The sequence below is a fragment of the Zonotrichia albicollis genome, chromosome 5 (genome assembly GCF_047830755.1).
Source record: "Zonotrichia albicollis isolate bZonAlb1 chromosome 5, bZonAlb1.hap1, whole genome shotgun sequence".
Classification (NCBI taxonomy): domain Eukaryota; kingdom Metazoa; phylum Chordata; class Aves; order Passeriformes; family Passerellidae; genus Zonotrichia; species Zonotrichia albicollis.
In genome coordinates, this window is record NC_133823.1 from 52,716,505 (window position 1) to 52,735,288 (window position 18,784).

The 18,784-nt window shown below is 36.3% G+C and overlaps 1 protein-coding gene across 8 annotated transcripts in view; it reads left to right on the top strand.

Annotated features, from left to right (window-relative positions):
* The window catches only part of JAKMIP1 (janus kinase and microtubule interacting protein 1), a 143,658-nt gene that overhangs the window by 51,889 nt on the left and 72,985 nt on the right, over positions 1–18,784 (top strand). For 6 of the 8 annotated variants that reach the window (XM_074541734.1, XM_074541731.1, XM_074541737.1 and 3 more), the window contains 2 exons: positions 2,307–2,501; positions 15,301–15,575. In XM_074541734.1, coding sequence (XP_074397835.1) covers positions 15,447–15,575 — 129 coding nt within the window. In that variant the 5' untranslated portion in view covers positions 2,307–2,501; positions 15,301–15,446. Of the gene's footprint in view, positions 1–2,306; positions 2,502–5,221; positions 5,370–15,300; positions 15,576–18,784 lie in introns of those variants that run through there. The other 2 variants (XM_026792617.2, XM_074541733.1) reach the window with 2 other exon arrangements.

Consider the following 18,784-nt stretch of genomic DNA (forward strand, 5'->3'; position numbering starts at 1 on the left):
ACGCTAACAGCTTGTACTGACTGGCATAATTAAATGTTTCAAATTTGCCTCAGTTTTTGCAAGACTTATTGCCAATTTTTTAATCTCACTCATGTGCTATGCTACTGAAACATCCACTTTCAGAAGCAGATATTGTCAAATTACTCTGCTACTTCTTTTTATTTGCTCTTATGACTGTAACTTACCCACATTCTAGATATCTTTTTCATTCTTCTCTCAAAGCTTTTGTAAACACTACTCTTGTAATATATTGAGGACAGTTGGCCAAAAATAAGCTATTTTTATTTCCAAGTTTACTAGAGAATTAAAAAAAAAATAATCTAAATAATAAGCTTTTTAGGATCAAATAACTTACTTTTTAGAAGAATTAGTATTACAGAATTAGTAGATATTCTAAAATATGTAAGTTTTTCAATGTAGACAAATTATCCAGGTAACTTTGGCATTTGGAGCTGTGGTTTGATGTTTTTTTTTTTTTTCCCTTTTGAGTCTTGTAGGTATTAGTCTGTTTTGTTATCATCTTATTGGCCTTATTGCTGTCTAGTGGCCTTTCACAAGGAAGTTCTTGCTTTGTCTTAGGTGTTTCTATATTGCATATTAATATGGGGAAACCTTCTCTTTCCCTTTTATTCAAATGTATTCAGATTGATAACTGAAGGCCAGAATAAAGCAGCAAAATTTTTTATGTGGAGTAACAAGATTAGAATATTTGAGAATAGGGCAACTCAAAAAGAATGATGAAGATGGGGTAAAGTGAGACATATCTGACGGCATAAAAAATAGAGGCGCTTGGCCTGAGGAGCTTTGTTACTATATAAATAAATCGAATTCCTCTTTTCCAGTGTTTTGTGCTACTTAAATATGCCAGCTAAGCTGTTTCAGCACTTTGATCTTCTGCCATGATCTGGCCCTAGCTGTACTTTCATCCTTTTCAAAGTATTCTATCACAGCAGTGAATTTGGCCCTAAGGAAATGAGTATGTAGATTTCCTTTCTCCATTAAACACTACCTAGATGCCTGTCTTTATTGAACAAATAAAGGATTAAGTCTTTAAACCACTAAAAACAGAATACATGGTGTTGCCTTGGACAAACCCCTAGAGAGAAATGCAGGATTTCCCAGCAAGGGAAGTGTTTGGGACTGATACTCCTGGATGCAATCCTCGTGTATTTTATGTGGAAGATTTTTTGGTGAAGATTTGAACATTGTACATGATAGTAGTTATATCCATCATGTTTCAGCACAGTTCATATGTGGAATTCTGTCTGGCTTCCAGCTCTCTTGCCCAAAAGGCAGTTTGACCTGTTCTGTGTTGTGTCTGCCAGCTCTCTGCTTTGGGGACCCCATATGGCCATGTCTGCTTAAGATATTGCTGAATCTGTTTGGCTTGTTCAATTCACTTGTCAATCTCTAACACAAGGGAAGATTTAGTACTTTTAGCTGGAAGACTTAGTACTTTTTTCTTTTATTCGCTCTGCTGTGAAAGGTGTAGTTAAAGGTGTTAGGAGACACTAGGGAAACTGAGGTAAACGATACTCATTAAGGAACTTGTATTGCTTTCAGTCATTAAGCTTTCAGAGTGATATTTTCCATGAAGATACCCCATAATGACAATTTTATTTCTATAAATTTTTCTGTGCATGGGCAATACCAATTCAAATTAACATGCTGTTAACATCAACAAACAAGTCAAATGCTTCTGTTGTTTCTCCTTGTGATCAAAGTACATTGCAGTATTAAAAAGAAATTTGAAGTCAGACAATATCAAGGCCCTGTCCATTGTCTTTTGATTGTTTGTTTTTAGAAAGGAAATTGTGATAATTGCCTTCAAGAATGGTATTAATTTCTAAAATTTAGTCTTATCCTTCTTTCAATATGACACATGATAGCTTCCTTATGTTGGTATATTCTTAGTATTTATAAAGATTCACGGCAGTGGACAATCTGTACATGACAATTTATAGGTGGCCACCATGACCATTTTGGTATCCCAAAACCCAATAACTTGTGTTGAAATGAAATACAAATTTAGTGTTAGCTAGACAGAGGTAACATTCTGGATTGACCTTATCTAGTTGCCAAGGAGCTTAGCAGCTTCAATCCTGCTTTCACTGAGGGCCATCTAGGAAAGGCCACCATTCCATATCTGTTCTTAATGGAGAGAAGATGCCACACTTGCAATTTCACAGATACCTTATTCTGCTGCATTTTGTTACCCCGTGTAAATAAATTTCTATTGCATTGCTATCATCAAAGCTTTTAATGAAATCTGATTTGTATTAAATCTCTTGTCTTTTGTTTAACAGATGATGTCACTAATACTGCTCTGGAAGCCCTCCTTGGTGGTGAAAAGGAGAACATTCCAACAGGACTAGGAGCTAGGGTGTGGAAAATCCCAGAACAAACAAAGCTTGAGACTCAGCTGCTGGTGTTGCTCAGTCTTCACCTCTTTAAATAAAAATCAAACACAACTGCCTCAGAAAGCTGTGGACAAGAGAAAGGTACTGTGCATTGCCAGCATGTTGGTTGGGTAGGAAGAGAATAAATCTGCCATACAGATATGATGCTATCATTTTATTAGAGACAAGATCATATGAAGCCTCAAGTTTGAGGTTCTTTTTGTACTGAGAGAGACTTCTAAACACAACCAGATTTCACAGGCAATAAAATAAACCAAATCTGTATGAAGCTTTTGTTTTTTTGTGAGGTGCTTTCATTCTCTTCATAGAGAAGTTTTCTGGATTCACTGAACGGATTCTTGATATAAACATTTTCTCCCTTGTGATTTCTTAATTTTTTAAGTTGTTTCCCCACCACCACTCATGGTGTCTAAGATGTGCAGTACAGAAAGGTGCTTAGTTTCTTGTATTTATCATATGCTTGCTAACTTGAGCGTTGTGTTGCCTCACCTGCATTTGTCACCATTAGTAAAGAATAAAGGCTTGAATTGCTTTGGTCTCAGTCAGGAGAGCTAAGCTCCTTTGACAGACTTTCCCAACCTTCTGCTGAGTTTTATGTGTTTATAATGTGTGCATGTCTGGGTATTCAGCAGGCAGATATGCATGCCATGCATAAATCCCAATATAATATTTTGTTTGCTTCAAGGATCTGGTATCTGAAATTACCTGTTGCTCCCGTTACAGAAGTATGGTAAGGATGACAGTTTAACTCCACGCCCAATTTTTGGTATTTTCATCTTGTGGTAGTCTGCAGTGATGACAAAGTAATTAGGCTTAGAAACATTAGGAAATAGTAAACCCCCACTCTGTGTAACTGTTCTTTCTGCAGCAAAATGCTGTTGATCACTAGAAAAAGACATTTTTATCGAGAAAGATATTGAGAATATAATTGAGGTTTGCCAGGAAACTGTAGTACAGAAAGAAAACAAAAGCAGCAGTAACCCAGGAAATATTCTTTCCCAATGGCTATTTTGTAGTTTGCATATTGAAATTGTTGCTTCTTTGCTATTCACAAACTTTGCTTCATTTGAAATATTCCTTTTTATATTTAGTGTACTGCATGGTAAGTGCTTCCTTCTCTGAATAGAAAAGTATGACACTAAATAAGACAAGTGCTGTGGGAACTGACAGCTGTAGAATGCATGATTGTTAATAAAGAAGTCATGAAGGAAAGAATAAAGTAAAAAAATATAGGATATAGAATGAGTCTTAGGGTCCATCTGTTTTCTATGACATTCAAATACAGCTACTGTTTCATTGTAGTATCTTTGAATTTAACACTTTACAGAATTTCATTAAAGTGTAGTCATTATAAAGAAACAGAGTGAAAAAGTGTGTCTAAAATAATTTAATATTTTCTGATGGAATTAACTTTCGTTATAGAGAATAATTATTTTCATTTGTAGTTTCTAATTTGTAACTAAATTTTTTTGGGGGGTAACAGATAAACTGATGTGACTACTAAAGTCTCTCTTCTGTACCGAGGAGGGTAGTTCATCTTCTTCTTCTGACTGAATTTAACACTTCATGGTAAATGCATGAGAAACTTCAATTATAGATTTATCTAAAAAAATTATTTGCACATCTACTTAATCATAACAGAAAGTTATTGTTGCTGATTTTAGAAAGAATTAAAATGCTGAACTCTAAACCTAGCTGATGGATATTATCACTTGGCTTTCTATGAACGTAAATGTATTTTAATTTTTAAATTTCAAAAGGATGCTCTTTAAAGATTATTATCCCCCTGTTGTTCTTTAGACTGCTCTGTTCCTGTACATCCAGAGAGTGGAACACAGATTAAAAATTTAGATTTAATAGTTTGTTTAGCTGACTCTCACTGATAAAGACGAAGTGTTCTAAACATGAGTCTTCAACAGCCAGTGTGTTTTGGAAAGTGATTTCATCATGTGCCAATTATCTTTCATAACAGTTGGAACTAGCTGATGAAAATTTGCACAGTGGGTTTTCATCTTCTGGATTGCTTATGCACATTTTCCTAATGCTATGGGGAAAAATCTTGCTTATGTGGTCCCTGTTTTTCTTTCTGATTGTATTTGTTGCATGTCCATGTCTTGTTATTTTTCTAGACTATTCCTGTTCTGTTCTCAGTGTCTCCTCAGGCTGGAAGTGCAAACCCAAGCATTCATCTAAGAATGGTGCTGCTACATCATGCTGCTCTCATGCAGCTGTGAGCTGGCACTTTGCTTTAGAGAACGGCTGGCTGCTTCTGTGAAAATTTAGGATTGCTGCAGCAATCCTGCCTGCCCTGCAATGGGGGCCAGGCACATTTTTTAAGTGACTCTTTCTTTCTTTTGCTGACTGATCATGAAATCTATCGAAGATTGATATTTTCCTTCTTTCTCTGAATACTGAAAATTAAATTGAGATGAACTTTGGTATTGCTTTCATGTTTCCATTTTTTCTTAACATCCTTTGAACAAACAACCTGTGCTGACTAATCCTCTATACAAATATTACTTATGTTCTCTGCCATGTGATTACAGATCCATTATTTTCCAAACACAGAAAACAAGTACTATAACATGCTTGTGTCTAAAGAGGTTTTCTTACTTGCAGATGTAACAAGGTAGTACACTTGGGTGACTGGTGGCTGTGCAGCTGCTGGCAGAATTCCCACCCAGGTTTTGCTGCTAGATAAGTCTGTGGTTGGTTATGGTTGTGTTGAGATAAGATAAGGGACGTTGCACTTAGTCATCTAATAGTAATCATCTATGTGCTGAGTGTTTGCAAGAGGTCTTAAAAAGAAAACTAAACAGACTTTTCTGACACCATGGAAAATGCTCTCAAATATGTCAGGCTTGCTGTCCAGTATTAAAACACAGCAGATCTTCAGACTTTTCTGGAGCTCCTTGTATGTTCATAACTGAGTATGAATGGGAAAAAAAGGTATGAACTGTGAGAAGCCTGTAGCCTATGTGTTGTGCATTCAATAAATAGTTGTGAGAGGCCGTAAACTTGACAGTTCTGAGAATTCCTTAGGATATACCAGTTTTACAGCACCTGCTGCTTTTTCTTGATAAATGGGCCCTCTCTTAGTTATGGTTGTCTTTCTTTGAGCTTTTTGTTTGTTTTTCTCAGCTCTTTGATTCAATTAATTTGTAATGTCAACAGCTCCAAATGGTGTTTTGAATATTAAGTAGTTTTGATAACGGGATTTTATTACAACAATATATGTATGCATGAGGGCAAAATCCTGTTTTATGCATAGCATTGTGTAAACAGTGATTTCTAGGAGAAAAATTTTGAAGGACACTAAATTTAATCTCAACACCTGCAACTTATCCTTTCTGAAGGAAACCCATTCTGTGTGCATCTGCACATACTACATTTATACAGTTGTGCTGCATCTTATTACAACACAAGACAAAAACGTGAGATTTTGTACTACAAGGGAGGCAAATGGTATTTGGGCATTTCAATTAACTTCCAACAATCCGTGTAAGAATTAAAAATGCATACTCTGAGGCAATGAATGGAAACATATAGCCTTCTTATTTACTGGTGAAGACTTGTGTATTTCAAAGCAAACACCTAGGAATTTTCAATTCTCAATCCCTTACAACATTTGGGAAGTGTTAGTTAAGACCTTTGTGATGTTTCCAGATGTCTCTACTGTAAAAAATTAATAAATAGTATGTGTTTGTAGTGTAGCCATTTGAATATCTATGCCCTGGGAGGGGAATAAGCATGGTTTCACTTACGAGCTCCTAGTTTTCACATTGTTCAGCATTTCCCCTTTCATGTGCAAGGGCAATGTACACAGGTAACATCCAAGTCTTGATTTACATGAAGCTTTCAGTTTTTCTAGTAAGGGTTTGCTATGTAGGAGGTGAAAAATTACAGTGTTATTGCCATAGCTATGATAAATTTTACCTTAGTAAAATATGATTCACCCTTTCACCTAAAGTTTAGGGAGATGATGTAGAAAGAGTAGTTCTTGGCAATACTTATTTCCATATTTTCCACCAATTCTTCATTAAGACTAAGTTTATAAAGTCACTGCCAGCACCCTAAATTTGAGGCTTCCCTCTACCACCTCTTCTAGGGGATGAAGGGGGAAGAGGAACAGAACTGAACACCAAGAACATCAATTAATAGCAGAAACCATATGAAGGTATTTCTACACAACTGGATTCATGGATAGGATTGCAACTGTGTCAGATTTACGTGATAATACAACTTGAATAAAAATTTTTGTCTATGGTCACAGATGATTTACAGCCATTTAGACCTTCCAGAGAATAGCCTTCTTTGCAGGCACCATGGCAAGAAGGAGGTTGTGTTCTGAAGCAATGAAGCATAAGCATTTTTCATTTAACCACTGGGACTTTTGTAAGCTTTAGGTGAAATGTCTTGGCCTCAACTTTCTGCAAAACACTGTAACCACCTTCACAATTTGCTCTCTGAAACACTGTAGTGAAATGCAGTCTTGATTCTCAGTGTAGGAGAGACATTATATAGGTACACAGGATGTTTTCTTTGGAGTGAATAACAGATCACTTTTTAGTCCCCCTACATGTCCAAATCAGCTTGGCTATGACAGCACTCAGCAGTTTAGGGTGCACTGCTAGCAGTGCTGTGTCTCCATAAGCTGGATCACAACTTGCATACTAAAGCACTCAAAGTTGTATGTTCAAGTAGTCTGGTTCTGTCTAACATTATCACTGATTTAGGAAGCTTTTAGGAAGCTTTATTTCCATATGTGTATATGTGTGTGTGTGTGTGTTTGCGCACTGATGAATTTCTGAGCTTCAGAATACTTTGGGGCAGTCTAATCTGGAAAACAGCAAGTGTCACAGTCTATAGTGGTGTGTCACAGAGTATTTCTGGAGTTTTATATCTACTTGCCTGCTTCCCCTTCCCTCTTTTTAAGGTGAACCGTGACTGAATGCATCTTTTTTTTAACATTCTGAGGGACACCATCCTCAAAATGATGATGTTGATACATGTATCTGGATAAATATAATTTCTGCAACTGTTCATGGCTGCCACATACAACTTATACTTTCATCAGAGAGCACATTTGTATTTCTGGTGGCCAACTTGCTAACAACATTTCCAACAAGTCCGGAATGGTTTGAATCAAATTTGGTGGCAGTTAGCAGAAGGGAATTTTATTTGTAGTCTTCTCACGGTGGTGAAGCGTTCTCTATTTGTGGATATTGGAAGATGGTTGAACAAAGAGTTCACAGTTTCTGTTCTGTGCTTTTCTTGTGCTTTGTCATGTTTGTCTCTGTCCTGTTGAACCAGAGAGAGAAGCAAAAGTTTGTCTCCAGGCTCTTGCTGTGTTAGTATCAGCTTTGTTAGCTGTGCTTTTCACTGCCTGTAGTTTGAAGCTATTGCCTCACTCCCTTTCAGAGAGCTGAGGGGGGAAAGAAGCTCCCATCTGGCTGAAACACCCAGCTTAAATATTTTATCCCAGGTGATGCAGTTGCATCAGCCAGTTCCCAGAATGTCTTAAAGTCTGTTCACTGCAATGACCATTCACTCAAATAACAGTGTTTGAAATACCAGTTTTAGCTGGCTGATTATCAAAGCACTGCTGTGAGAAAGTTAACAGATCTTCCAAAGGACTTGCAGTTTTGTTGGACACTGAATTTGATTATACCTGCAAAAATGTAGGAATTTACATTACATGTATCTAGTCTCTTATTTCATAATATTGTCCTCAGAATACATTTCTGATAATCTTTCTGGAAGTGGAATGCCTACTTTACTGAGAGATAAGTGATTTGGTAGAGAAAATACAAGGCATCTCTGACAGAACTATAGATGGAACCAAAATCCATCAAGCCTTAGCCTGAGTGTTGCCAATAAGATAATAATAATAGTTACCTAGCTGGATTTGAAATGAGATTTGCATGTGGGGTTCAAAAACGCTGAAGCTGAGCAGGAGTCCCTGATGCAGTAAACAAACACAAGGTTGAGGTCCTAAATTCTTGAGCAGCTTTTTGGAAATTCTATGAGTCTTCAAAATAAGGCAATAGCACTGCCAGTTCTGTAGTGTATATCCTTGCTTTGATCTCAGGAACTGAGGAACTTGACTTCAAAAATGGACCATGATGGGAAATTTGGAAAAAATGCAGCGTGTTCTTTTGTCAGTCTTCCTGTATTACTGGACTAGGCTGATACCTTAATTTTGGCTAAGAATCCTGATTTTAATGAGAAGCTGTGTGGAAGTTGAGCCATCCCTTGGTAGGTGAAGAAGTTTTGTAATTCTTTGTGCTGACTGATGAGCTGCTGCTGCTCTGCACAGAGCTGTGTGACTCTGCTGTGCTGGAGCAGTGGGGTGAGGGTGTGATGAGCTGTCTGGCACAGCATGAGGCAGCTTACAGACTTAGTAAAGGTGGTCAACAGCACAAAATAATTATTGAGATCAGAGACAGTGGAATTAAATCATGTCCCTTCTGCTTTACTGTTCAGCTGGTAACTAATATCACATCCAGAAGCACCTTTTCTCCTCCCTACACTTGCCTGACCTCTCAAGTCTACCCTATTGATTTACCAAATAATAAATATTCAAGATGCAGTTAAGTGTTAGACAACCCCAGGTTTTCTCTCATTGAGATTCCTCCTCTCTCTTGAGTCATCAAATTGGGAATCTGAACCTCTCCCCCTAAACCTTTCAGTTGCCTTGCACATTTTCTGCACACGGTCACCCCTAAATTTTAAATTTTTCTAGTTTCAGATTTTAGTTATTCTATCTCTTTACAATAAAATAAAAATAATAATAGTGATGGCTTTAAAAAATACTGGAAGGAAACTTCCTGCAAAAATCAGGTGAGTAGCTAAACAAAACTGGTCCAGTATAATCCAAATCCCATATTTGACAGGCTGATTATATTTGTGGGATTTCAGTGATAGTCAGCAAAGATATTAGAATCTGTCTCTCTATTTGCCATTTATCTAGCCCTAACTATGAAATGCTCTAACTTGCCCTTTGTTCCTCCTTCTGTTTTTACTCTTAAATGTTCAGCTTTAGTGGCCGTGGTTCTGCTCCTCGCTGGGAGCGCAGGGATCCCCTGCTCACACCCTGGGCACCGGGAGAAGGTGCAGAGGCTGACGCACTGTGCCGGACTGCAGGCACCAGGTCAGCTCTCCTGTCTGTGCTGGAAAGGAGGGAATTGGCCCAGAGATCAGGGGAGCAGCTCTGCCTAGAGCTGCCTCTCTCAGCTGCAGTGAACCCAGCGCCCTAAAGCACTGGGCTTGTGTAACAGAGCTCAGTTGTGAAGGCTGTAGAGGGAGGGTTCTGTTTTACCATTTTTAGTTGCATTTAAACTTTGCCTTTCTGTGCTAGTGTCTCTTATTTTATGTGTGTCACAGGACTTCTCTTTGTAGCATTTTGTCTTTTAAGAGAGCTAATAGAGTGATATTAATGGTTAATGATTTGGTAAATCTTGAAACAGTGCTATAAGTGAAATTGGGTAAATATTAATAATGTACATTCATTGAAGTCAGTGAATATTTTTTATTCACTTAAAATAAAAAAAGTCCTGGAATCAAGCACATAGCTTTCTGAGAAGGGATTCAGGTTAAGTTTTCAGTAACTCTGAGAGTATGAAAATGTTGTATAGCAGAAGGGAGGTGCAGGATCCCTTCCCTTCCTCCTCATGCTGTGTCCTCTTTGGCTCAGACATACCTTTTTACTTGTGATAATTCCTTTTAAACTAAGAGCTAGTTTTTGGGATGTTTTTGGTGGGCTGTTATGTTCTTTCACTAGAATGAAGCCATTAATATACTGGATGCTATCCAGTGGCATGGAGTAGTACCAATCAAAAATAAAAATTCAGTGTCACATGGTTGTTACTAGCATATACACACACATTTACACATTTGTGTGTGCATAGCATCTAAATGAGTTTGATATGCTTATTCTTTTTTTTTTTATTTTCTTCTTTTTTTTTTTTGGTTGTTTTTGTTGGTGTCCAGTGACATGGGTGCATATTTTATTTGCATATATTTTAATAGATGCACACGTCACAGGCAACCAATTCACTAAAGAGAAAATGAATACATTGGTGAAATTCATTTAGGAACTTGCCAATCAGTTCTACTAACTGCTGTATAAGGACCTGGAAGGCAGGGATTCGTGGTGAGAAGTTAAAACCTGGGTACTTATTCCTGAGGGCATTGGAAATTTGCTGAAAGATGCAGTGTGACAGAATCACAGATCACCTTTGCTGAGATGCCATTGAAAAGAATATGGAAGCAATTACTAACCTGGCCTGAAGAGTTGAGTGCTTTACACATCCTGTGCTCATTCATGGGATGTCACCTGCTGTGAAAATCTGAGTGTCATAAAAGCCTGACTCATGCTACACTGTAATCTCCACCAAGGAAAGCTCTGTTCCACATGGCTCTGCAGGATTGTTACTTTGAGGTCTTCTGGCCAAAAAAAGCAATGAAAAAATGCCTATAGTTTCTTGGTGATTGCTTTCTGTATAGTGTGGCCCTATAATGCATATTATTAAAGCAAGAATGGCTCAGGACTTTAGGCTCTGGATCTGAAAAAATGAATGTGGGCTGTTATTTAATAACAAAGATGTTTCTGGTTTTATCCATCAAAAAATCAAGTGACATTTAAAAAGTGTTCCACTGTAAGGAAACTCTGTATTTCCCTAAGCAGGCTGTGATTTACAGTAACCCTCAAAGCTTCTATTGTTACAGAAATAAATTTGTCCTTGTAGGGAGCTACAAAGGGGTATCAGAAAGGTGGCCAGTCTACAATATACTTAGGAAACTGTATTGCTAATTAACAGTTAGATTTATTGGTGGGACGAGTATTATTTTATAGTCCTGTAGAGGTTCTTCTGCTTTTATCCATTCAGTCATGTTTTATTTCAGAGAACTGAGAATTGAAGCAGTAAATGTAGGTCATCTGAACCTTGTGAGAAATGTGCCTTGGGCATCGGCAGCTATGAATGTTGTCTTTCCCATACAATCACTGGGATGGATTATCACTCTTTTTTTAAACTATAACATAACATAGGTGAACTGCAAGTTACTTCTGAAGTTAACATTGTACCTGTGTCCACTGCATTTACTATTGTCAGATGCTATGGTAATAAAATTTGTTTTAAACTTCTTGAGTGTACAGAATTAGGCTATGTTGAGAATGTACTTCTATCTCATGTTTACAAGCACAGTGAGGGTTAGCACAGTAGACTTTGCAGAATTAAAAGATAAAGGTTGAAATAAAAAAAGTTGAAGTAGAATGGCACACTATTTATGTGGGGGTGCAGTGGAGAGATGAAGAAGCTTTATTTCCCTCCAGTAACTGAGTTATGGCTTGGTGTTTCAGCTGAGATGACTCATTGACAATTTCACCTTCCAAAAATTGTGCTGCAGCTGAGTAATGTTGTTGAAGTCTGAAATAGGGCTGGAATGCAGAATTTTGGTTGATATAATTTAGTAAATTTCTCGTGTTATAATGTTATCCATATTTATTACTTGATGTTATGGGTTTACTTGCTTGTTGATTACTGTTTGTTACTGAAAGACTCACTCTCTAGAGATATAATCCTCCCCATATTTTTGTGTATGTTGTACAGGATCATGTTTACAGACTTGAATTTCTTTAAATTGACTTACTTTTCAATAGAAAGTATTGGGTTCCTTTTTTTTCCTTACACTTATGTAATCAAAATTTATTGATGCTACACTTTCATGTTTCTGCAGTAACTGATTTTTCTATTTTCTATTACTTTTTATTGATATTTAACATCTAGAATAATAATATAGCAATTCATTACATAGTTTGAGGTCTTGTTTGATAAAACCAGGGAATAGATTGAGGTGGTTATAAAAATCATCCTTTAAATCTGCTAAGCAAATAGAAGAAAAATTGAAAGTTAGGGCATTGTTCAGCTGATTGATTTTCTAGTGTGTTAAGAATTTAATGGATTTCCCAAAACATTTGCAAGATAAATCATGTTAAATATTGTGATTGTTCACAGAAAAATCCCTCAAACTATATGTAGTTAATTCAAATTCAGTCAAGTTGATTTATTTTGGTTTTTTTTCTTCAATGATAATTGCCCCTATACCTATGAAGTAAAGTCAGAAACTTGGTATGTTCCAGAGACTGCTGAAAACGTGACTTGTGCTTTAGAATCCATTACTCTTTCCTATCTTTTTTTCTTGATGTGAAATATAAAAAACATTCAAATGATTCCAAGGTTTGCAAGAAGTGTGTAGAACTCAGAGTGCAGAAATTGGCTATTTTTAGTCGTGGGGTGGTTGTGGGACTGTATCCTGGTGACATCATAAATTTGCCTCTCAGCAGACATATGGGGAGTTAATAAATAGGCTGGTCGTTGAAGCATCTGCGTCAGTAGAATTTTGTTAGAGTGGAGTGTTTTCTCCTTCATTTCTTCTCACTGTATTTACAAGTTGTTTGGTACTTTTTGGGGGCTTTTTTGTGCTGACCTTTATCCAAATATCAAATGTGGGAATTCAGCTAGGAGGGAATCTGGGCACTCACTGGATCTGTGCCTTTCATTTGGGAATCAGGCTGCAGTCTCTGCTCCAGCCCTTGTGTGTCTGGGCTGTGTGCCTCTCTGAGTATATAGATAGGCTTTGTGTTGCCATAGTTCCTGCTTTTGAAATAGGTAGGCTGGAAGATGTATCCAGGGAAGAGTAAAAATGTAAAAATGGAAATTTTCTTTTTATGCCCGCTAATGCAGTTTGATGGGTGGTTGTTTCGTGGTGTGGTTTTTTTGTGGGTTTTTTTTTTGTGTGGTTTTTTTTTTTTTTTTGGTTTTTTGGTTATTTCTTTTGTTTTGTTTTGTTTTGTGGTTTTATATTATGTTTAGTTTGGCTGGGAGGTGGTGCTTTTTCTTCCCTCCCCACTCTCCTTTCCTCATTGCCCATAAGACAAGAGGATGATTTTCTTCAGGTTCTGGGTCTAAGCTTTTATTTTGCTTGAAAAGTACAATTTTCAAATGTTGAGAGCTAAAGGAAAAAAATTGAGAGCAACGCCTTGAGAAGTTTTTTTTAATTCTGAAGAGTACTTCAAAGAATAATGCTGAACTCTCTAGTTTTAAGGCTAATTTGAGTATTAAATGCAATTTGAGCATCATAGAAACTCCATAGATTAATAGCATGAAATTCTTTTATTACAACAGTAATTACTCCCATTTCTTCTACTCACCAAAGAGTTCCTTTTTTTAAAATTTACTGAGAGAATATTGTTGATTTGTTTCTCTTGAATCAACTACTATGTGTAAAATCACAATAGCATCAGTGTTTATTTGTTTGGTAAGTTAGGTCTAATACATAACAAAATTAAAATGTATTTAAGTTCCTGTTTTTTTCATGGATTACTGAATACAAGGAACAAAAAAAATTTATGGAATAGGATAACTTGATAAATCATTATACTTCAAAGGAAGGATATCTGATATTACAGAGCAAAACAACTATTTCTCTTAAGTTACTTCAGCAAATAATTGGTGACGTTCATGTTTTTTTCAATTGGTTTTTACAAATGAAAGAACTCAATGGGAATATCATCAAACAGACTGAGACTTGGTGTCCTGAGTTCTGTTCATGTTTCATCTGATTTGGCTTATTATTCTAAGCAAGATATTTAACTCACCACCTGTTCTCTAGTGCTTGAAAAGGAGCATTAAACTGAGATGTTCAGTTTTTCTCTACACACCTGAGGCATTAGTCACTAACCCTTTAGAAAATATGTGCTAAGGAATGCATGGGATTTTCATTCTAATACAATTTAAAAATAACTCCCCATCTGTAGTAGGTTGGAAAGAACAGCTTATTTTTTGTTGGCAATTAGATAAAAATTTTCTTGGAAATATAGTACTCCATTAAAGTCATTCAGTTTTAAAGTAAGAACCTTTCTGCTTTGTCAAAAATTAAAAGATAAAATTATGTGAACATTTAAAAATGTGCAGAGAACATGGATTTGGAAAGTAGTTTACCATTGATAGCACTTGTTCCAGAGTTTGGTGTTGTGAAGCACTGGGTTGTGCTTAGAGAAGAGCAGAAGAGCAGAGTGGAAAAAAAAAATCACAGATAAAACTTCTATACTGACTGCTCATGAAGCAATAATCATGGGATTTCCTAATTATTGGAATTAGGGTTCTTTGTCTGCTATTGTTATTCTCCTTGAATATTACATAAAGCTGATTTAAATAACTGAATACTTTTAAAGCTTAGATCATACTGGGAAATGAAATTGAAGTTAAATACTTTCTTGTTTCCATTGTAGCTTTTCAAACAGTATCAGCCCTGAACATAAGCAGGTTATAGACAGGATATTTTATAAACATTTTTAAATGTTTTTCCAGTTTTGTGATACCTTTTTAATAGATGCTGATGATGCAAAACTCGATGATAATTATGAATAATACAATTATGCATTAAAACTGATACATTAGGGAGAGAAATACTTTCTTCTTACTATAGAAAATTAATTATTCCCACTGAAACACTACCTCAATTAATTTATGGTTTTCTCTGTGCCTCTTGGGAATTCAGAGCATGGTTCTAGTCAGGTTTTGAATAAGATATAATTTCTGTTTATATGAATAAGATATAATTTCTGTTTATATGCTATAGTATTCAGAACTGTTAGTACTTTTATTTCTGTGAACATCAGAATACACTGGATAGAGTTTAGAGGTGGTGATATATTATGTAAATTCTTATTTGTTTCTTTCAAACTCTGGTACACTATGCAGTATAGTGTAATTCAAGGAAGTCCAGTGTGCTTTAAAAGTGGATGTTAAGTCTGATGTTTGATTCTGCTCAGTGCTGTAGCCTAATTCTGTTCCTACCACTTTGCTTCTTCCAGGCCATGAGAGACTGCTCCCATGATGGCAGAGCCTTGTATGAGGGGTTTTGTTGACCACTGCACGACTCTTAAATGCTAAAAGCAGAAAGCACTAGCTGGTAGCTCAGTGTGGAGCAAACGTTTTATTTTAAACTTCAAAAACAATTATGTCAAAGAAAAGTCGTGCCAAGGGAGAGAAGCCCGACATGGACACTGAAGCCCTGCAAGCTGCTAATGAGGAGCTGAGGACTAAACTGACCAACATCCAGATAGAATTTCAGCAAGAAAAAACCAAGGTATTTGTCTCTATTTTGTGATCACTCTTCAACTAGCAGCTCTGTTAGGAACCAGCAGAGTTTGATACTAAACTGTGTTAATTGTAAAAGAAAAACACGACAGAGAAGTGAAATTAGAAGAACAACTGATAAACTAAAATTGGTGGCAATTCTTTTAAATATTGTGCAAAAGGGACTAAATATCCCCAAACATCCAGTCACTGAAATTTGCAATCACAGCAATACAAATGGCAATAGCTTACTGACAAGGGAGTTTTGTATTTGACCTTACTGGAAATTGTATGTTGTAAAAAGAATTGTCTTCAAAACCCAATATCAGCACTTTATTCAAGGCATGCCACTTTAAATGCCTATAAAGAATATCAATTAACTGGAAACTGTCTGTGTAGGAGTCCTAATTTGATTTGCTGAGTTTGTGTGTGGCATTGCTCTGAGCTATTCAATGATGCATCTGATTGCTGATGAAACAGATTCATCAATATTTGTCTACCTAGCATATGTTCAACTGGTATTAAGGTAATCAAGATGGCACATAGGATTCATCAAATATTAATTCATCAAGTACATTTGTATTTATGAAGATTAGCAGTCACTTTTATATATTTCTGTAGGTTGTTTAAAATATGGATAAGCCAGTAAGGTTTTTTTTATTTTGTTATTTATTAAAATCAATTAGTGCATTTGACTTTGCACAGGGCAGTTCTGGAGAATAATCCATGTGCAGGTGGATTTATCTGTATTTGACTGGAGATACTGTGGCAAGAGTCTCAAAGGCTTACCAAGTAGGAAAATATGCACTGAAAATGTGTTCTCTTTTATATAGAGGATCTTTGTTCCAGCCTTTTTTCTTTTTATCAGTTTAAAATGTGGAACACCTGAATAAAAACATTTCTGTACATTCTAGTTTCATTAACATCTTTGTGTGATACTCAGCTTTGAGAGGTTTATTTTTTGCATTTTAATTTACAAAGTAAACCCCATCACCCTATCACAAATGTAATCCTCAAATTTGTTTTTTTTGCAGAGGAAAAATAAACCATGAAGCCTTAATTTGTGTTTGAATGATGCAATTGGTTCAGAAAATATTAGCCAACTAAATTTGTGTTGCCTTGGAAATTTTTCTTCACTGACTAAAGAAGTCAAATCTCTTACAGTTCAGGGGTATTGATGAATTAACAGATAAGTCAGGGGTTTTGCTATTCACTTTGTCATCCACCTTCTCTTGCTGTTGATTGATATAATGACAACAAAGTTTAAAACAAGTTCCACAAACTACTTAAGTTTTTTAAAAATACACACCATGAAATTTAGTAGTGGCCAATACCCTTTATAATGTACAGGTCAGTAAATTGCATTATTTCACTGTTTTTAATGTCTCATTGTTTCTGCTTGGAGACTTCTGCTTGGAGTTGATGGTAGATTACATTTACACTAGTAAAGTTTTGGTTTTAGTTATCTTATTTCCTATTTTGTTCTGTAGAACTTTATATGCAGAAATGTAGATGTGAGTTTTATTATGATTTTTAAAATTGCATTAAAAAGAGCACATAAAGTTATCTTATACCTTGGACAGAAGAATGAATTAAATTTGACTCATTAAATAACTCTGTTTAAAAAAAAAAATACATGAACACTAGGAAGAGTTTAGCCTTGATACACTTCCAGTCTTCACCTGTAAGAACATCAAGTTTAACTCTTGATTCAACTAAGAATGAGGTGTAAGTACATGACCATGACAGCTGCAGGAATATTTTAAATAACTAGTCTTCTTACACTATATTCAGTATAGAATTTGCTTCAGTTTGGTTTCTAGTTCACCTTTCTTCAGCTTAAAAATTTAATATTTTCTAGTGTATTGAGGCTGTTACTGGAGACAGAATGTGTACTGTGCACATATGTGTGGAGAGAAATGGGTGAGCTCACAAATTGAATCTGTGAAAGAGGAAAGAGGAGATTACAGCCAGAGTGCTCTAAAATCCTACCAAGTGTGCACTGCAGTAAATTCTGCAGTGTGTTGGAGTGCATTTCTGTGAGGATGCAGCTGGGGGAGGAGATCTTCAACCCCTCTCCCTCATCTTTGCTGTGGTGCTTGCTGTAAATCATTTAACTGGAACTGTGTTGTTTATTTCCCAGCCTACTCCTGGTCTGTGTAGCAGTTCCAGGAAGCCTTGACTGACAAGATGAGTAAATCAAAGCCATAGAGATTCTTCCTGTTTAGACTGTAGTTCGAAAATAGTAACAAACCCAAGGAAAATTATTTCTTGGTATCAGAAAAATAAAAAAAAAAATTGTACCTAGAGAATTCTAAATAAATTAGATATATTTACTGATGTAAAAATAGGTAAGGGAGAAGTACTGAAGCTGCTAAAGAGACAGCTCTGTGGCCTGTGGGATATAAACTGTATTAGGAAAGGTAACAAACTCTTGTGGGGCCAATTTATACAATTTAATTTTCCTAAACTATTTTTCCCTCACGTATATGCCTATATTAATGATTTATCTGAGAAGAAACCTTCTAATTGATGAGAGACATCACAAATGGAAATTAGCCTTTCCGTACTTTTGCCTGAAAAATTCTGCGTTCACTGAAATAAAATTTTACCCAAGAGACATTCAAAACTTTGTCCATATTTTCTTGGTACATCTTGTTTCATTGCTTGATGATCCATGTAAAGAAATTTTTTTCTGTAAAGTTGCTTACTGCATGCTTATGCAATGCCTGATCCAAAATTGATATGCTTGCACATTTTGGGATATGCATCATTGCTGATCTTGCAGGTGGTGTTCTGACCATTGGACACATGAGTAGCTTGGGTTCATTTATGCTGCCTAAGGGGTGAAGCAAAAGCTGTGGCCCTGCCTGAGTTCCCCTGTGCTGTGTCTTGTTTTGGGAGCACCTGCTGGATCGCTTTGGGGGCCCTGTTGGATACAGGATGTCCTCCTGGACTGTAGGTTTGCTGCCATCTATGGAGAGCCTGGAGAAGGAAATGCATGAGCTGAACAGGGATCACATACCCACACTCAGGGGAACAGGGAACAGGGAAACAGCTTTGTTGGAAAACATCCAAATGTTGGGTAATGAGTAATGAAAGGAGCTGACCAAAGCACAAAAATTTTACTTATGTTGACATGAATGAGGACAGAACTCATTCTGACTGAACTTTAAAGTCCAGTGCTATGAGCATTAGGAGCTGTAGTGAATGAGCATG